We start from the raw sequence: 20375 nt of genomic DNA, 5'->3' as shown, positions 1-20375 counted from the left end.
AATCTCACTACTCAAGGCCTGCACTATAAGGAAGAAACTTTTTTAAAAGGAAGGAACAAAGGAGGGGAGAAGAGAGATTGTCCCAGTCTTTGAATATTTACTCTATTTTGAGGATGAAGCAACTTTGCTAGGAAAATTATCCAAATAAGAGAGGCATCCTGGGAATAAATTTGTTGTTGCTTAGTTGCTCAGTCATGTCTGACTCTTGCAACTCCATGAACTGTAGCCCACCAGGCTCCTCTGACTATGGGATTCTCCAGGAAAGAGTACTGGAGTGGATTGCCATGCCCTCCTCCAGGGGATCTTCCTGACCCAGGGATCAAACTCCTATCTCCTGCATTGGCAAGTGGATTCTTTACCACTGCACCACTTGGGAAGCCTATATAATATATATACCTAACATAATATATAACTATATAGCCTACAAATTGGAAAAATGAACATCTCTGAAGAAACATGGGCAAAGCATTTAAGTAGGTGGTCAATATGTAAAAAAATATTCAACTGTTAACTACCTATGGATATGTAAATAGTTTCAAGCTTTCTGGAAAACAGTTTGCCAACTTTGTTAAGAGCCTTAAAATGTTCAAACTTTTTGACTTAGTCTAAGTCCACTTCAGAATAACTACCCTAAACGGTTTACCTGAAGTGCACACAATATTTTATGGGCAAAGATGTTCTTCACTGGGTTATTTGTAATAGGAAATAAGTGGAAAAGATCTAAATGGGCAACATTTGGGGGATATTGTGATGAGCTTTATGATCCCTACATACTATGAAACCTTTCAAACATATTGAAGAAGAGTGTAGCATGACAATCACGATAATAGTTTTTGGAGACATCTGAATTCAAGTTTAAGCACCATCACTGGCTGTGTGACTTTAGGCAAATCACTTAACAGTCTTTCTAAGCCCTACTTTTCTCATCTGTAAAACAGGGGCAATAACAGTTCTAACCCACAGGAATTTTGTGAGTACTGAATGAGATTATTCATGTGTCTAGCACAGTGCCTGGCAGATAGCTTAGTAAACGGTAACTCACAATAACTCTTAGGATGTACGTTCTCATAGATGAGAAAATGGGAGCAGAGAGAGAATGGGTCACTTATCCAAAGCCACACAGCTAGTATGTAGTGACCTGGGATTCAAACACAGAAAGCTTGACTTCAAAAACCCATGTTCATAACCACAACAGTAAAATGTTAGTTGTTATTTATGCCTTTATTGCTGCTGCTGCTTAATGACATGGTAAAATGCTTATGGAAAGATGCTGAGTAAAAAACTAGAATACAAAATTATATATGTAGTATATTTTTCTTCAAAATTTTTGTTTTTATACATAATCATGCATGGATAAAAGACTGGAAGAAAAATACCTCAATATATTAAAATGATTATCTTTTTAGTGAAGTGTTCAGAACAATCCTGGCACATAGAAAATGTTGAGTATTATCATTAGGATCATTTGTTTTGATGTTCTAAGATATAAAAAAATGGTCTAAATGTGAATTTAGTTTGTATTTTCCTGCTCAGGACTCACACTTCCTGAGTCAGAATTCACATCTTTAATTCATCAGTTCTAGAACCCATTACTTCTTTGAATATTACTTTTTTTTTCCCATTTGTCCTCTTTGTCTCTTTTATCTCTTTCATATTTTTAATCCTTTATTTCTCTGTGTTATATTTTATATATCTGTGTTCCAGTTTACCACTTTTTCTCTTTAGCTGTGCCCAATCTATGGTTTAATCTATTCACTGAGTTCTTAATATTAAAACCTTTTTTTGAACTTCTAGAATTCTCTTTCAAAATTATTTGATCTTTCTTAAAAATTTCTTGTTCTTTTCTCATTTTCCCCCTTTTCCTCCTTATTTTTTAAAAAATTTTAAGTATTTTTTGGCCACACTCTGAGGCATGCGGGATCTTAGTCCCTGAGACCTGGGAGCCAACCATTCCCCCCTGCGGTGCAGAGTCTTAACCACTGGACCACCAGGGAAGTCCCTTGCTCCTCTTATTTAGTCATCAGAATTTACCCAATCTACCTTGGAATTACATTTCTAACCTAATCTATCAGGTCCCTACTTTCAGTCTTACCCTTTTTTGGACTTTGTCACTGGTGTGATTGTAATCTTCCTACAAGAAGACTGAAATACTTCAGGAATACTTTAGAGATTCACCATCACCTTCAAAATAAAATCATCTACCTTGCGATTCTTATTTGCAGAGATTCTCCAATATCTACCTTGCATCTAAGTTCCACCAGCGTATTAGCACTCTCCCCAAATTCTACATATTCTTATTAGGCCTAAGAAAATATTTAATGAAATATTATTGGTTTTAATGAAAATATTATTGATGAGTTTGCTTCCATTGAAGTCAGGAAAGTAAAATTTAATTCGGCTTTTAGTGTAGATAAGCTATTTAAACAACGCTGTGAGTTTTAATGTATCTACTTTTCAATTTTTCCAACTGCTTGAACACACAAAAACATGTATATGGGGTCCACATTTTCCCATTTTCCTCACACTCCAGTATGGCTTGGTATGGCATTGTCTTTATTTAAATTTTTTACATTTTTTGTTCATCATGGATTTTTGTACTAATTTTTATTTTTAAACTATTACATTAAAATATTTATCCTGATCACTGAGTTTTTTGGCATCCCTTTAAATTTTGCACACAAGGCGAATGTCTTACTCACCCCACCCTTATCCCATCCCTATTTGATGTCTTTAGATTTATAAATAATCCATTTGTAACTAATGGGCATCTAAAATTATTGTAGCTGATATAGGATTTTTATTCCTAGAAGTTGTTTCTATCACCTCTCTGCTTCTTAGTATACATTTCAGAGTTCTGAAGTGGGGAGAAATTTTATTTTTAAAGTAATATTTATTTTTAATAGGGAATATAGTCACATGATTCAAAATTCAAAAGATACACAGTAAAAAGTCTCCCTCTCACTCCTACCCTCTAACCACCCAGTTCCTCTCCCCGAAAACAATGTTAACAATATCCTTCTTCCCTGGTGCCTGAGACAGTAAAGAATCTGCCTGCGATGCAGGAGACCTGGGGTTCGATCCCTGGGTCAGGAAGATCCTCTGAAGAAGGGAATGACTACCCACTCCATTATTCTTGCCTGGGAAATCCCATGGACAGAGGAACCTGATGAGTTACAGTCCAAGGGGTTGCAAAGAGTCAGACATGACTGAGTGACTAACACTTTCACTTTCAAGAGACAATTTATGCTTATTCAAACAAATGTGTACATCTATTTTAATCCTACCTTTTGCACAAATTGCAGCATATTGTGTCTTGAATCTTGCTGCTTTAATATAACAATATGTATTGGAGCTCATTCCATATCAATATATAAAGTGGTTCCTCATTTTGTACATGTAAGTGTATCTGTAGGATGAATTCTTAGAAGTCAGACTTCTGGAATAGATTTAGTAGTGTTAGTTGCTCAGTCATGTCTGATTCTTTGTGACCCCACAGACTGTAGCCCACCAGGCTCTTATGTCCATGGGGATTCTCCAGGCAAGCATACTGGAGTGGGTTGTCATGCCCTCCTCCAGGGGATCTTCTCAACCCAGGGATTGAACCCAGGTCTCCCATGTTGCAGGCAGATTCTTTACCATCTGCGCCACCAGAGAAGGAGCCCTTTATATAATAAGTAAATTAGTCCTATGTAGAAAAGGTTCAAATATTTGTTCCCCATTTGTTTTCCTTTTAACTTTGCTTATGGAAGTTTTTGCTGTTCAGATATTTTTTTATGTAGACAAAATTAATAACCTTTTCTTTTTTGGCTTGTGAGTTTTGTGTGAACTGGGGAAGCCCACTAAAGAATAAAGACTGAGAGGGATCTTGTTAATCACTTTATCAGTAAGGAAGAGAACATGAATCAGAGTTGACTGTTAGAAACTTTAAAATTCTGAACCTTTGCAATTACCCATATTTATCCTGTGTGTTGCCCCATGGCTATTCTTCCATGGTAATTCAAAGCAAAACCCTTACTATCTAGAAGAAAACCCTTAAGAGCCTATATGCTTGTCTTATGGAGAATGGGGTGAAATAGGAATAATAACTAATCTGATGGGGAAAAGAACCTCAAAGTGTTGGCAGTTTTAAGAAAGAAAAAAAAAGAAGAAAATAAAGTATCCCTGGGATCTGCCTGAGGGAAAGGAAAAAAAATGCTTGAAAACAGGGATCAACTCTTTCTACCTGGTGGTGTATGCAGCCACACAATGATGGATAGGTGTTCAGAAAAGCAACTAGGCCATGCTGATGTTTCTTTTGTAGTGTCAAGGTACATCCAGCAATATCATGACCACCTGAGATTTTTAATTTGAACAATACTGTTTTAGTACACAGGTCAGTCACGTTATGTAGCAAATGGTTTAAGCTATAAAGAAATAACTATAGATCTGAAGTTTGTTGTTGTTTAGTCACTAAGTCATGTCTGACTCTTTGTGACCCCATGGACTGTAGCCCTCCAGACTCCTCTGTCCATGGGACTCTCTAGGCAAGAATACTGGCGTGGGTTGCCATTTCCTGCTCCAGGGGATCTTCCAACCTAGGGATTGACCCCATGTCTCCTGCATTGCCAGATTGTTTCTTTACCAGTGAACTACCTGGGAAGCCCCAGGTCTGAAGTACAGTTTAACAGTAGGCCCTCTGTGTCCACAGGTTCTGCTTCTGTGGATTTTAACCAACTGCAGATTGAAAATATTTGGGAAAAAATCCAAAACGTTCTGCATTCTGCATCCTGCATTCTGGCAACTGTTTACATAGCACTTACCTTGTATTGCACATTATACGTTATCTAGAGATGATTTAAAGTATATAGGAAGATGTGTGTAAATTATATGCAAATATTACATTTTCTATAAGGGACTTGAACACCTGGAGATTTTACTTTCTGCAGGGGTGGGTATGTGTGTCCTGTAACCAATCCCCCTGGAGGGATGCCTGTACGGCTGACTCCTCAACCTCTTCTTTTTCTTTTTCCTTGTTGTCTTTCTACTCATTCTTCCTTACCTTATCAGAATATAGAGTTAAAACTCAACTGGTATTTTTTTTCTCTTAGCTTGCTTCTAACTTTTCCTTTGAAACGTTTACTTGTCCCTTAAGTTTGGGGGCAGCGAGAAATTCCATGGGTTAGTTACCCAGACACTGAGAATGACCATTTGTATAACTTGCTTTCTGTAGCCTGTTCAACAGGATAAGTTCTGTTATCTTCCTCTCTTCTCAGTCACTTTTGCACCCCTTTGAATCCCAAGGCATCATCTCATTGGCACATTTTTCTATCCCCTACCTCTTTCTCTATCATGTTTTATTCCCTCTCTACTCCAGTTTTCTCCTCATAGCTCTCTCATATTTCTAAAATGTCCCCACCTGTCCACCCCTACTTTCACTCTGAATTCAATCCTCCAGCCTCTTGCCTGAACTAGCAAAATACGCTTACTATTCTCCCAGTCTTAATCCAACTAACATAGAGCTGCGAAAATGATCTTTCTAAGGGTATATATGAGGGTAAGGGGAGGCTTTTCATTTATTCTAAGCAATTCTATATTGTTTGAAACTTTTAATAACATGCATTTAGTACTTCTGTCATGAAACAAGCACAAATATCATATTATTCCACTTTAAAATTTTCCAACAGCTATCCAGTGGTTGCAAGATAAAACTCAAACTTAACATTACAGTCTCCTTTAGCTCTATCACTTCATCAGTTACCTTCATGAAGTGACGCCTTGCTTTTCTCTTCTTCTCCCAGACAACAACTCTGCTAGGGTTATCAAAGATGCTCAGTTCTGGGACTTCCCTGGTGGTTCAGTGGCTAAAACTCTGCACTCCCAATGCAGGGAGTTCCATCCCTGGTTGGGGAGCTAAGATCATGCATGCCACTGGCCACAGCCAAAAAATAAAAAATAATTAAAATTGTAAAAAGATGCTCAGTTCTGAATAATAATAAATAATAGCTACATTAAAGTATCTACAGTGTTGTCAAGGGCTTTACATGTAATCTCATTTTTCAATCCTGTAAGGCAGGCATTACCATCTAAGTTTTTTTTTAACGAAGAAACTAAGGATCCAAGGTTAAGTGACTTCCCCAATGGGACACAGGTACTGGCCGAGTCAAGATTTGAACCCAGTTCTGCCTAATTCTAAAACTTAGGCTCTTTCCACTCTTCCATGCTATTTCTAGAATGAAATGTTCCCAGCATTCTGGCCCCATCATCTAGAGGAACATTACTTCCTATCTTTAACACTTTAGGAGGCAGCTTAGTACAGTATTTCAGACTATGAGTTCGAGTCAAACTACCTGGGTTCAAATCCTAACCCTACAACCAACTAACTGTAACCTTGAGTAAGTTAATTTCTCCAAACTTCAGCTTTTCCATTTGTAAAATGAGTATAATAGATCTTCTCACTCAGAATTGTTTTTAAAAGATGATCCAATATAAAATACTTAGTACAATGTGTGGCAAATAGTAGGCATAACTTCACTAAAGCATAGCTATTATTATCATTATACTGCAGGTGCATCTCAAAATTCTGTTGGCCCTTTTGTTCATCTGGAATTCCTGGTCAGTACATCTGAATCCTGATTTGCCATATCCTAATTGCCCCTTCTATGCATTTCTGTGCAGCATAATTATATTGTACAGGCTTTCCTTTTTGAGTGATTTTTCCAAGACATAGCTCTAGATACACACATTTTAATTCATACATTAAACAGCTAATTGCTCAAATGCTGCTCACTTGTTAGGGTATTAAGAATGTAATGATTTAATTGTCAAGTTGCTTTAGCATTTCTTATATAAATGCTAACAACAGTAATTCTTTTATTGCAGGATTCATCTTTTTTGGCCCTGTATATAGTTATCAGTTCTACTTGCTTGTCTTCACAGTGGAACCTCAGCATGGCCAGAGTAACCAGAGTAACCTCCTGGTGTGTATTTGCATCTGCTCTTCTGTTGGCTCACTTTCTGTATCAGGTATCAAGTTTGGACATCATTGCCTTGAAGTGAAAGTTGCTCAGTCATGTCTGACTCTTTGCGACCCTTTGTTTTAGGGAAGCCAATCACAAAACCAGCCCTGGGCTGGATACTATTTGTCTTGTGCTTTGTATAAGCATTCAGATAAACTATCTGAACAGGGCCTTGGGTATCTTCAGTACCTATGCAGTCATTCCAATGTAGCATTTCCTTTTCCTTACTGCTGTCATGACCTCTTTTCAAGAAATGGCAGCCTATGGCCCTCAACAACTTTAGTGGTACCTCCTGTGGCTTCCTTTCCACAGCTCTTGGCCGTTTTTCCTCTATACCTTTTAAGATATTCCTTTTGGTCCATACCTATTGTCTTTTGTGAGCGAAGTGAAAGTCACTCAGTTGTGTCCAACTCTTTTGTGACCCCATGGACTGTACCCTGTCTGTGGGGTTTCCCAGGCAAGAATACTGGAGTTGCCATTCCTTTCTCCAGGGGGATCTTCCTGACCCAGGAGTCAAACCCAGGTCTCCTGCATTACAAGCAGGTTCTTTACCATCTGAGCCACCAGAGAAGCCCCTATTGTCTATGATCAATAAATCTAAACAATACCCTTACTCCTCCATGGAATGAAAATGAAAGTTACCAGACTTTTCTCCATCAACCTCTTTTGAGTCCAGCAAAATGCCAACAGCAAAAAAATGAGGCTGAGAGAATCAAGAATCTTAAAAGTCCTACTGGGAGGACTGGATTAAAATCTCCCTAGGCCAAAATTTTGTACTAAGGGAAAATTGGTTAAAAAAGGACCATCGACTGCTTTCCATGTAAAGGCTATTTTACATGGGGTTTACTGAATTGTTTTTTTAATTCACACTCCTCATGATTTGTTAGCATAAATACCAAGTTCTTGCTTGATTTCCATGTATCAGTTATCCCTGATGCTCATTCATGGGCAAGGGCCTTAGGGGTAGTCTGGTTCCAGTTTTCACAGTATGCTTGGGTAAACCCTAGAGGTCCACAGTATGGTTGAGTAAACCCTAGAGGCAGTGCCTTAGTCACCAGGGGGAGGTGTTGCACAGGGAGGGGGACGACACAAGCAGACCTCCAGATACCCCCACCACCAGAGCAGCTTTGTGTTTCTATTTTATATCTTAGATCCCTTTTCGTTTCAGGAAAAGTCTGCTAATCCAGCCCTCTTGTTTTACAGTTGAGGTTTGCATTTTCTACCCTCAATATTTGAAATGAGGTCTTTGAGTGTCATTAGGGCTGATAGTATCCTTTCTATCAAGGTTCTGAAAAAAATTTCTGAGACTGACAAACAAGAGCTTAAATTGTTGCTCTGGGACTTAACGTCCAAGAGGATGTGGGCAAATGGTCTTTTTCTTTCCCCTTCTGTCTAGCAGCAGCGAACATATACGTGGTGCTCAAGTGTAGTGCCTGAATCTGACAGACCCACTTTCTTACTATGTTAGCTGAGCAAGCAATACTACTTTGTAAGAACAGACATATCCGTTTGCGTCCAAAGGTAATAAAGAATAAGAAATAATGATACAGTAAAATAAGAAATGATACAGTAAAAAAAAAAAAAAAAACATGTGTATGGTAGTTGTTCAGTTGTGTCCAACTCTTTGTGACCCATGGACTGTAGCCCACCAGGCTCCTCTGTCCATGGAATTCTTCAGGCAAGACTACTGGACTGGTTTGCCAGTCCTTCCTCCATTGGGACACGGACATGAACTTGGGCAAATTCCAGGAGACATTTAGGGACAGGGAGGCCTGGCATGCTGCAGTCCATGGGGTTACACAGAATCACTACTTAGTGACTGAACCAAAAAAATGATCAGTGCACGTCCCCAGGCCCCATCTTCAATCAGTCTCTGATGTATTTCTTACTATCCTCCTTACTCACTTTACATCAGCCGCACTGACTTTCAGATTCTTCTACTATACTGGTGTCACAGCATGTGGTTCCCTCCTTAGGGCCTTTGGACTTGGCATCACCCTTACCTGAAATGTTCTTCTCTCAGATACCTACATGGCTTGGTTACTTAGTTCTTTCAGGTCTCTGCTGAAAGGTCACCTCCCCCAGGAGGCCTTCTCCTACCATCTTTAGGTAAAATAACAATGCCCCACAAACATTCCCTGACACGCTTACTCTTTTTCTTCTGCATGGCACTCCTTATATTGACATCCGGATGTGTTTGTGGCCTGTCTCCCCTCACTAAAACAGAAGCTGCATGAAGGCTGGGACTGTTTCTGAGCACTGCTGACATCCTGGTCCCCAAAACGGTGTGTGGCAGAGTAAGTACTTAAATGTTTATTTTATTGTGTTTTCTGGAGTTTTCAAACTTTCCTTGTAGTGCCTATATTCTGGGAAGTTAAGCAGGGACTAGAGGCTTCTAGAAATGTGTATTTCCCAGTCTTCACGGATTGGCACTAGAGGCTCCCAACAAGAGTTCCAATTTAGGTCTACACTCCATTCCACTAGGATGTGAAGTAAGAGGAATGGGATCCAGTCTCAAAAATCTCTTCCACTACACTCAGGGAACTGACCCTCAGTACTGAACTCCTTCCCCTCCATCTCATTTCAAAGCCCTCTTTTCTCTCAGAAAGGTGAGGGGTCACTGTAATACCATGCCATAACTTGCACAGAACAGGTACCGAGGCTGACTACATTTCAGCCTTGGAACCAGCCCACTTGGAACCAAATCTCTCCAGGGTGAAGGTGATAATCAGAATAGAAAGCCTTCTCAGTCACAGACTTGAATCTTGTAGCTTTTATTTCAGTGATTAAAAGACGCAGTAAATGGAAACTACACTGATTTACATTAGGCATGCACCTCGACCTGATACTGCTGTTAGTTTCTGACTGGCCCAAATCTTAATTTTTTTCATTGAGGCACATCGTTAAATTTTTTTGAACCCTGATATACAGGGTAAGTTAACTTCTTCCTTGTGGCAGTTTAGTATGAAAATTATGTTCACTGGCTAGATTCCCTTAACTAAAGGCCTCTAGACTCTCAGGCAACCTGTACTAGATCAAGATCATATGTCATACAGATATTTAAGTGAATCATGGTATAAAGGAGACAGAGAATCTAGAAAGTTGAAATATATTTTCTCTAGCACTGATAATTAAACACTAGATAAGGAGGCCTACAGTTGAGTACCAAATTACTCTTTCCCTACTGCTGCCATTTCTGAGAGACACAAAGATGTATACTGATCTCCTCAAAAATCTGAAATGAATCCACACAAATAACAGATTATTACTTATCTGGTCCCAATATCAAATTATAGAGCAATTCCACTATTAAAATTATAGGAAGCAGTTAATGGGACTACAAGAAAAGCATCGTCCCACAAACAGTAATATGCATCTGGTAGTTTTCCATTCATCTGTCAATTGTTTTCACAAGATTAGCATTAAAAAAACACAGCCTCAAATACATCTGACCTTCAAATCCCCCACATCAAAAATTGGTCTTTGTTCATTCTCAGATGACAGGATGTCCCAAGAGTGACAAAGGTGGGGGCCAATTCCCCCATAGTCTTTTCTTCAACTATCTCATCAACTGCTCTTCATCTCTTGAACTACATTCCTTTTCCAAAGAGGTAATGCTGAGGTCAGTCAGAAAGGCTTTCTGAGAAGACTGGCTTGGATTTCTGCGTCTGTTCCAGTCGATTCAAGATGAACTGGCTTGTGTCAATGAAGCGCTCAACACAGTTCACAAAACAGGCCTCAGCCCGACTGTCCAACTTTGGCCCAGGCTTGTCCATGCACTTTTCCTGCTCAGGACAAGATACAGAATCACAAAGGGAACTTGGCCAAAAAAAAAAAAAAAAAAAAAGGAGGTGGAGCTTCTTGTTGCTTACAGGAAAAACTTCACCTAAAAACAGTATCTGATATGTTAATGATAGTTCACATTCAGCAGTTTACTTTGTGGCAATTTTCCACAGCCTTAAATTCTCACAGCAACCATATGGAACAGATTCTGTTTATTGTTAATCTTCATTTTACAAAGAGGGAAGCTGTGGCACAGAGATACTAAGTCACAGGGTCAGAAAATGATGGTGCTGAGATATTACAGAGCAAGACAAAGGGCAAAATACAAGGAAAGTTAACCCTTCGCTGAATTTGGTTACAACTCTACAATGCTGCTTGCATTAAGTGCCTTTAAATTAACTGAAGGATAAATGGGTGAAAGGATAGATCATTGCAGCAAGACACCATAAAAGCTACCAAAGGAAAAAAGGTATTTATGACTGGAGATTCTGTAGTATCTACTTAAGCCAGAGGCTCTTGAATCCTCTCTCTCAAGACAAATGGAAAATTGTACGAATTTTCCTAAAGTGCCCACTGCTTTCAGATTCTTAAAGGAGTCTTTAACCACACCACCGCCTGGTCCAAACGTAACGAACCAGATATTTAAAAGAATCAAACCACTCTAGTTCAAGGCAGATGGGAGCTAAGCAATCATTTGTTAAGGGTCAGAGTCCAGCGATACCATAAGTTTATAACTCAAATGAATTTCGTTCATTCTTCTGTTGTGTACACAAGCCTCAGACTTTCCACTTCCAAGGAAATTTATCCTTGGCTTCTGAATTCTGTGAATTTTGTATGTCAAGGCAGAGTAGTTATGCTGTCCTTGGCAGCCAGAGAACACTTTGATTCCAAGTTGCAAATGCCTTCCACCCTTTTGCCAAAGTCCCCTAACAGGGCATACTCAGTTCCTCAACCTTCAGACCTGAAACGGCTTGGTATTACACAACAATCCAACAAGAAGGCAAAAAAAGTGTGTATGTTGGTAGAGATTACTCCACTTTTTTGGTTCGTGGGTTAGAGCCACTCCTCAGCAGGGACGGTTAGAGAAACTAAGTAATCAAGGCAAACTCTGAGGAGTGCAAGGACGGGAGATTCACTGGTTCTCTGGGACTCAGGATGCCGAACATTAAATACCAATAGTGGGGGCGCTCATCAGTCCTGGTGACTAGCACTAGGTAGCTTCAACCTTGAATGCCTAAAGTTCTGGTTGAGACAACAGCATAAGTCTTCTGCAATACCCAATCCTCTGCACTAACAAAGCCGAGGTCCGGAGCGACACCTCCCCCTGAGAAGTGGAGTCACCCTTTTTCCCTCCCGGTTTGGCCTGAGGAACCTAAGGAAACCAAGGGGTGCTGCCGGGTCCTGTCCCTTCCCCGAATCCTAGACGTCGGGGCGAGTTGCGCGAGGCAAGGACAGGCAAGTAGGTACACTGGCCAGGTCCCAGCCCCAGGCTCCTTACCCAACAAAGTTCCGTCATCTGGTGCACCAGCTGCTGGAAGCGCTGCTTCTGAGTCTCCACCTCAATGAAATGCTGCAGCTGCGGGTCTACCGAGCCCAAACCCGCCACGGAGGAAGACGAGGAGGAATCCATCCCAGGGCGGTCACGCGTGCGGAGACGAACTCCACAGCAACTCACCGACCTTCACGTGTCTCCGCGGCGGAACCGGAACCACAATCCGCTGCCTCTGGGACCGCCCCGCGAGCGCACTGCGCGGGCGCGCGGCCCTGTGCGGGGGCCCGCCCCCGCCCCCACCCCATCTCGGGTTCAGGGCGCTCCTTCCAGCTGTCTACGCGCCTCGCTCCGCCCCGTGCGCGACCCCGCGGCGGCGCCGTGTTTGCGACCGGAGGTCTCAGGACTGTCCGCCAGCTCCGTGGCGCTGTCGAGACGTTATTTCAAAAAGAAAAGAAAGAAGGTTAAAAAAAGGAAGTTACTTCGGACCATGTGGCCCGTTCCCGACCGACCCAACAGCCCCGCCCCAGTCGGGTTCCAAATTGACCCAAGCTTTCCCCGCTGGTGCTCGGCAGGGACTGCTGGGCCCGTAGCTTTGCTGTCCTGGGCCCCTGGCTCTAGTTCTTTAATGGAATTTACCCCCCCACCCCGCGAAGTAGCAAAAAGTGGCGCTGGCAGATTTTGTCTCCACCTGTCAGATTCATTCCGATGATATCCAATGCCTACCGCGTGTCAGGGTGTGAGCTCTGGTTTGTGATCACTGTCTGATTCAGATGCTTCCCTGGCGGCTCAGCGGTAAAACATCACCCTGCAATACAACGGACCATCTACAAGGCAGGAGACGCACGGGTCAGGAATATCCCCTGGAGTAGGAAATGGCAACCCAATCCAGTATTCTTGCCTGGAAAATTTCATGGACTGAAGAGCCTGGCGGGCGACAGTCCGTGGGGTCGCAAGAGTTGAACACGACTTAGCAACTAAACCAGCACCACCACCTGATTCAGAAGCAGAATCTACCAAAAGCCAGAGGGCCTAAAAGGGCTTCCCTGCTGGCTCACATGGTAAAGAATCTGCCTGCAATGCAGGAGACCTGGGTTCCATCCCTGGGTGGATAAGATCTCCTGGAGAAGGGAATGGCAACTCACTCCAGTATTCTTGCCTGGAGAATTCCAGGGGCAGAGGAGCCTGGGGCTACAGTCCCTCGTGTCGCAAAGAATCAGATACAACTGAGCGACTAACACAGAGGGGTTAAACGTGGAGAATCCCGTGGAGTTCTGAAAGGAGAAATGTGACAAACCAATCCCACACAGCAGTTTCCTGGAACACTGAGATAGGGCGCTTCAGGGAGGCTGCATGATTAATCGAAATAGCAAGAAACTTTCATGCTTTCCAGTAATTTTATTTTATCAAAACACCCTCCCCTTCCATTTTTATGACATCATTTTATTCCTGCCAAGTTCTACCTCCCTCCCCCCATGCTCTATTGCCTACCCAAAGAGCTGTAAGACCCCCATTGTGAGGCTATTTACATCCCTCCCTCCCTCCAAATGATTCCATCCCACATTCAGTCTGTTTTAATACTTTGGGGAAATTTCCTCTCTGGGGGAAAATACCAGGCACAAAAATTCCTTGGCCTTTACTCAGAAGGTATTAATACTATCCCAGGGAAGAGACAGAAAGGCATTCCTAGATGTGGAGAGGGGCCTTTGTGTATTCAGCAAGGGCACAAAGGGCCTGGGATTTCCTCAGAGACAGTGAAATTGAGATTGTGGAGGAGAGGAGTATAACCAAGAAACTTATTGGTGAGCTCAGGACTCTTCATCCATGACATCTAGAATGTTGCTCAGAAGAATTTTGAAAGTGGGACGTTCATCTGCTTTCTAAAACCAAAGAAAAAATAGAATGTTATAGCGGGCTAGAGTCCAGAATTCAAGGGAAACACAATGAGTAAACAGCAAATGTTATGAAATTTGTACTATATGCCCAGTAGCATACCCTGTAGATTATCAAAAAAAAAAAAAAGAGAGAGAGAGAGGAGAAATAGAAGTATTCCATAAAGTCTTTGTGCACTTTAAATCTTTAGTAACTCGGGTTATTAATGTGGTGAGGAAATTTTGAAAATTATTCTCACAAACACTGATTAAAACTAAAGCCAAATTCATCACACCAACGCATTCTTATTTGGGACCCTCAAGTGGCTACCAAACAAATTTAAGTGGTTGACTGAACTGAAATCCTATGCTGCTGCTGCTAAGTCGCTTCAGTCGTGTCCGACTCTGTGCGACCCCATAGACGGCAGCCCACAAGGCTCCACCGTCCCTGGGATTCTCCAGGCAAGAACACTGGAGTGGGTTGCCATTTCCTTCTCCAGTGCATGAAAGGGAAAAGTGAAAGTGAAGTCGCTCAGTCGTGTCCGACTCTTAGCGACCCCATGGACTATAGCCTACCAGGCTCCTCCATCCATGGGATTTTCCAGGCAAGAGTACTGGAGTGGGGTGCCATTTATAAGCTGTGATAATTTTTGTTTGGTCTCAACCACTTGTTCCTACCATCCTAAAGCCAAAATTAGCAAAGGAATGACCATGTCAAGAGCAGGAGCTGCTTCACTGGGCAGGCATCCTAAGCACCTGGGACCTCTTATTACCACCATCTGGCCTCCAGACTAAGGCCTTTTGTGACAGCCATGGTCCATAAGCCCCTGAGGTATTGAGTGATTCAAGATATATTCATGCAAGAAAAGTCTCAATCCATCAGAACCCAAAAGTCATCAACTTCTTGTTCCTTTGAATCTGTGATTCTCAAACCTAACTGAGTATCAGAATTTCCTGGGAAGTTTAAAAAGACATACCCGAGTCCCACTCTAGACATACCTAATCAGAATCTCTGGAGGTAAGGCCCAGTCATCTGCAGTTTTACGAGTTCCCCAGAGATTCTGATGTGATTGCAGTTTCATGACTACTGCGTTAACAGGCTGTGGAGAAATACTTAACTAGCAGAGTGAGGATGTGCTAGTTGGGAGGGAGCAGCAGAGTCAATTACCCTCAATCCTGCCCAGCACAGGAGAGAGAAGGGAAATGGCTCTTGGGGTTCTCCCTTTCTCCACACTTTCTTTGTGACCTCAGTCATTTGTCAAAGGGAAAAGAGCCATGCTCTGATCCAGATGCCTACTTTTCACCCCACAAGGATGGCTCCAGATTCACATACGTGCTTGCTGGACACTGTCAGTCTTTCCCTGTTACTAATGGGGCAGAACTAAGACCTGAGCACTCATTTCCTACTAGAGATTTAGGTTGCCAAATTAAGGTTGCCAAGGATCTATTGAAAATGGAGTAGGCACCCCTGGAAGAACCCAAGGTGAGAGCAGCAAAGCATTTTAATAATAGTGGGACAGGCTGTTTATTTTCAAAATACCACATCTACCCACATATCCCATAATGCTCTGTATTAAAAAAACCCACAAGAACTACCTATTTTAGTTCCCTTTCAGGTGTTAGCATTTTTAAAAAAATCTCATTCAGGACCACAGCCAGAGAACGTGTGCAGTTAGTCAAGTAGAAGAAAGGGCCAATGACTCCCAAAGAAATGAACACAAATTTTAATTACTTTTCTTTTTTAATGTCCATACACTTATCTGGATGCCTCTGGATGCCTACTTATGCTAGGTGACATGGCCCCGTGACACCCCTCTCCCTAAAGCCGAGATGGTATTGGGGCCTGCTAATGATCCTCTAGTAAGAATTGGAGTGGGCCTGGAAAAATGTCTGGCCGTGAAAGGATTGGGATGTAGGCTGGGGTTTGAGAACGCGTACAGCTGTCTGTCTGTGCTCAGTTGCTATACGGCGAGGGAGAGTAGGGTATGGGTGCTTGGTCAGCTACATGGGAGAGTACATTCAAGGAAATAATTTAAGAGGTCCCACTAAAACACTTACCTCATGCCAGCAGCTGTACATGATGGTATATACCCTCTCCGAAGCGAGATGAGGCCTGTAGAGACGTAGGCCTTGGGCAATGTGTTCAGCTGTTTCACTGTTAGTAAATCTCTCATATGGCATCTTCCCCAGAGAGTAAATTTCCCACATCAACACCCCTAGAAAATGAAAAAAAAATGTGTTGTTTCTGGGCAGGAGGGATCCTAGTGTTCCTAGATCAACCTCAAATATTACATTCAGGTCATTCTACCCCCTACCCCACCCCCAGGCTTTTTTAAAATTTTGTTCAAACTTCTGCTATACTACTGAGTACGCTGGAGGTAATCAGGGTTGCCCTGAATCAGGGTTCCTCTAGGAGAGAGATAGCATCTTATTTGTCTTTGTGGTTATAGGGTCTGGCAGAGTCCCTGGTACATAATTAGTATTCAGAAGCTGTGGAATACTGAATGAATTGTTTGTTTCTCTCAATAGATTCTAAGTTCTAAGAAGGCAGGAATCATGTCTGCTTTACTGTTTTTAATCCCCAGAAACCCCTGTGGTGCCCGATTCCCTAAGGATGAGATGAATGAAAGCAAGAACAAATAACAGTCTCTCTGTGCAGGTTGCAGAGTGTGAATTTCCCCACAGCATTCCTTTTCCTTTGAGCTGTATAATCCATGTAATCTTATCCACTCACCAAAAGCCCAAATGTCAGATTTGCTGCTGAACTTGCTATACATAAGAACTTCTGGTGGAGACCACCGGACGGGAAATTTGGAGCCTACTGAGCTTGTATATTCATCATCCAGAACATACCTGCAAAGAATTCAGGACTTGTTGCTGTTACAATTTGGAGAATTTGATACTTGCTTAAATTATCTTGGCAGAGCCATAAGAGTTGCACAAATACTACAGGCCAACCAGTGTATTTTACAAATGCCATTACTAACATATTCCTGTTTTCATATCCAACTTAGCTTTCCTGATTGGATATAGTTTCAGCAAGGATGAAGTGGAATAGGTCTAATAGGTACTCCTTTCCCTCTTTTCTCTTTCCCCATCCTTCCCTTCCTTCAATTCTGCTGTCAACAGTGGCAATTAGGCTCATTAGGAAAGGAGACAGAGTCAAGTCAACAGGATTAACAGAACAAGACAGAGTATCAGGGAAATTAGCTTTTAAAAAAAGAGCAAAGGAGAAAGGAGAAGAGAGGGCTATAACAATAAAACAAAAGGATGAAAAGTGACTTAAACCATTCAGAGAAAGAAAAGGTATAGAAAGATGGTGGAAAAAACTAGACTTATAGGGGGAAAGGGAGAAGATTAAAAGTTACAGTGTCACCTCACATTTGTACCTGTGCCAGTTTTACTTTTAGAGGGAAAGGTGAAAAAGACTGCACTCACCTGGACAGGCCAAAGTCAGATACTTTAACAACTCCTTGATCGTTAACCAAACAGTTTCGAGCTGCCTGTAGTGCAACAGATACCAGTGAGACTCTGTCCTTGGTGCACAGGTTAAAGGCACAAAGCTTCTGCCCACCAGGGGAGGGAAGCCTCATCTCCTTTACCTAGAGACACCTTCCCACCTAACAGGAGTCAGCTGATGCCACTGAGGAATTTTGATGTACTTCCATCACATATAGAGCAACCCCCATAATAAGTAAAGTCATAAGTAAAGCCCTGAGGACTTGCAGCATGATTTCACTCACATTGATAATTCCATGACAACCCTTCCTGCATTGAAATGTCGAGAGAATTAAGGGAGAACAGAAGGCAAGTGTGTTTTGTTTTCTGCTTTTCTACCAGCAGGACTAGGGCTGTTTCTGCCTTGGCCTGGCTGAAATAAATGTGCCCCAGGAGGCCAGGCAGGGGAAGTGATAGACTGAAGTGGGTAGGTGGAGATGTCAGGAAAGTGTCTGGTCTAAGGGAGGCCAGCCACTTTCCTGTGATCAGCTAGACGATCTTGTAATACCAGGCCCATATTTTATAGGCCGACAGTTAACATGGCCTATGAGAATATGGGTCTGGTGATACAAGATGATGTCAATCTTCATGAGAAGCTGTAAATTCAATTATTTAGTGTGAAATGTTTTTAAGTGTTTGCTAACTAATATATTAATATAACATTAAAAAGTGCACCAACAGACACCCAGTGTGTGATTCTGATATAACCAGAATGATGGTTCTGTGCTAAAAAGCAGTCCCATCAGGAAGCAGGGCTGCCCTTCTGCCCCTGGAGGACTCCACCAGTTCCTGGTCATAGCAGTGGGAGCTGGGAGTGAGCACTCCAGCTCCCACTGTGGCAGAACTTGTGGTGTTGAGGCTGGAGTTCCTTGACCGGCTGACCACTGGGGCAGAGGGCTCACCAAACTTTTAGTATTTTCTAGATAAAACTGAAATCACGGTTCCAGCCACCTTCCTCAGCCATGGATGATAGGTCTTCCTGTGCTACTTCCACCCCCTCATCCCTTGGACCCAGACCAATCCTTCTGAGATCCTACCAGGTCTCGGTGGAGGAACTGCTTAGACTCTAGGTATTCCATGGCTTCACAGACATCTTTGCACATCTCCAGCAGCTGCTGAGTCTGGAATCGGTGGCGCATCTCCCTCAGGTAGTTCAGGAGGCAGCCATTGGCCATGTACTCAGTGATGATGAAGATGGGGCGCTGTTTCGTGCAGACACCATACAACTGCACCAGCTTCTCATGGGAAAGGTTCCTACAGGAGAGGCAATGAACCAGTCCTCCCTTTCTGACTCTGAATATCATTCAGAAAGGAACTGAGGAGGAAAGGAGTTGGCCTTGGAGTAGAGTGTCAAATGAAAGATCATAATAACCTTTTTCCTACCCCAAACTCTAAAAGTGCTTAATATGTGAGGGTGAACCAGGATTTGGGGCTATCGATAGAACAGGAAACAAGTCCAGGGCTGAATGAACACTAAGGGTACATTAGAATGTCTTCCTTTTGAAAGTCTCATTCTCTACATTTACCCTCAAATGCTATTGAGATGATACCCGCCCATGAGCAATACTATTCTCCACCAGTATCAAAGAGAAATGAGTACCTTAGCAGTTAGGACTCCCACAAATCAAAGGTTGACCTCAGGCCCAGGTCCCAAATCTCCCTTATTGTAAATCACCTTAAACCACAGTGGGAACCATCCTTGTAATTCCTAGACTGGATGGAGAGTTGAGTTTGGACTGTAACTCACATCATCACTTTGGCTTCTTCAATGAACTCATCCTCAGACATGGAGCCTTCTTTGATCATCTTGATGGCCACGTCATACTGGCCCCTCCACTTCCCATACTTCACTACTCCAAATTGTCCAGTCCCCAGCTCCTTCAAGAAGGTCAGGTCCTTTGGATCGATTTCCCATGATCCTATAATAACAAAGCTTTGGTGTGATTCTTTGAGTCATGTATGTATAATTTCTACAGCAGATTAGAATCCCTACTGGGGATAGAAATAGACAAGCAGTAAAAGGGAAATTCTCAGGGGTACTAATTCATCTTTGCTCAGGTAAATCTCAGGGACAGGGGATTATTATTGGAGGAGTCTGGGAATTTTCGGTACAAGTCAGGCATAGAGCAAGAAGATCAACTAGACAATCTCTTTAAAAAATCCCTTTACGATTTTTTCCCCACAATCGAAAAAAAAAAACCTTTATGAATCTATGTTTTTGCTGCCCCAGTAGGAGCCACCAGAGGGAGAAAACTCATTAGATAACTTTGATTTGGCTCTGTCTTAACACATTATTGACTGGGGGATTTTTGCAGAAACTAACGCCTCTGGCATTTATAGGTCTCCGGTCAATAATGTTTTAACATTCCTTGTGGCAGCTGGGATGGGACAGTGCGCTGCAAGAATGGTTGAGAGGCAAGGTCTGGTTGGGTATTCCAGATGTAGTAGTGCTTGCAACTGGCTGGTCCACCCTGCCCTAGAGAAATAAGCACTTACCGTATCCCAGGCCTGCAGTGGAAGGCGCATTCTTGTTTTGTTGAGACACTGGATATTTGAGCCTAGATATGAGTCCTAAAACATACAGAGAGGATCATGCTGCTGGTGCAGAGCAGGGAGTGAGATGCCTTGCACACTTAATGCCTCACACTTCCAATATTCATCTTTCTAGTACATTTTGAATACCAAAAAATCTCCATGAACCTGAATTTTTCTGGAAGTTTCTCCTCTTACAAACGTTTT

The 20375-nt window shown here is 42.2% G+C and overlaps 2 protein-coding genes across 2 annotated transcripts in view; both read right to left on the bottom strand.

Moving 5' to 3' along the window:
• Positions 1–9753: 9753 nt before the first annotated feature.
• Positions 9754–12476, bottom strand: TIMM8A (translocase of inner mitochondrial membrane 8A). Its single transcript, XM_081565694.1, has 2 exons — positions 12277–12476; positions 9754–10780 (listed from the first exon to the last, which is right to left on the bottom strand). The coding sequence occupies exons 1-2, from the start codon at positions 12406–12408 to the stop codon at positions 10619–10621; spliced, it is 294 nt and encodes a 97-aa protein (XP_081421820.1). The 5' UTR covers positions 12409–12476; the 3' UTR covers positions 9754–10618.
• Positions 12477–13650: 1174 nt separating this feature from the next.
• Positions 13651–20375, bottom strand: part of BTK (Bruton tyrosine kinase) — a 31459-nt gene continuing 24734 nt past the window's right edge. The window contains exons 13-19 of the mRNA XM_081565693.1: positions 20133–20207; positions 19384–19555; positions 18674–18890; positions 17577–17641; positions 16873–16991; positions 16197–16354; positions 13651–14147 (exon numbers count right to left, since the gene is read on the bottom strand). Coding sequence (XP_081421819.1) covers positions 14076–14147; positions 16197–16354; positions 16873–16991; positions 17577–17641; positions 18674–18890; positions 19384–19555; positions 20133–20207 — 878 coding nt within the window. The 3' untranslated portion in view covers positions 13651–14075. The remainder of the gene's footprint in view (positions 14148–16196; positions 16355–16872; positions 16992–17576; positions 17642–18673; positions 18891–19383; positions 19556–20132; positions 20208–20375) is intronic.

This window comes from Giraffa tippelskirchi, chromosome X, assembly GCF_054371585.1.
Source record: "Giraffa tippelskirchi isolate mGirTip1 chromosome X, T2T-mGirTip1v1.2.pri, whole genome shotgun sequence".
In the NCBI taxonomy this organism is placed as follows: domain Eukaryota; kingdom Metazoa; phylum Chordata; class Mammalia; order Artiodactyla; family Giraffidae; genus Giraffa; species Giraffa tippelskirchi.
The sequence above is the reverse complement of the archived record's forward strand: the minus strand, read 5'-3'. Positions and strand labels throughout refer to the sequence as shown.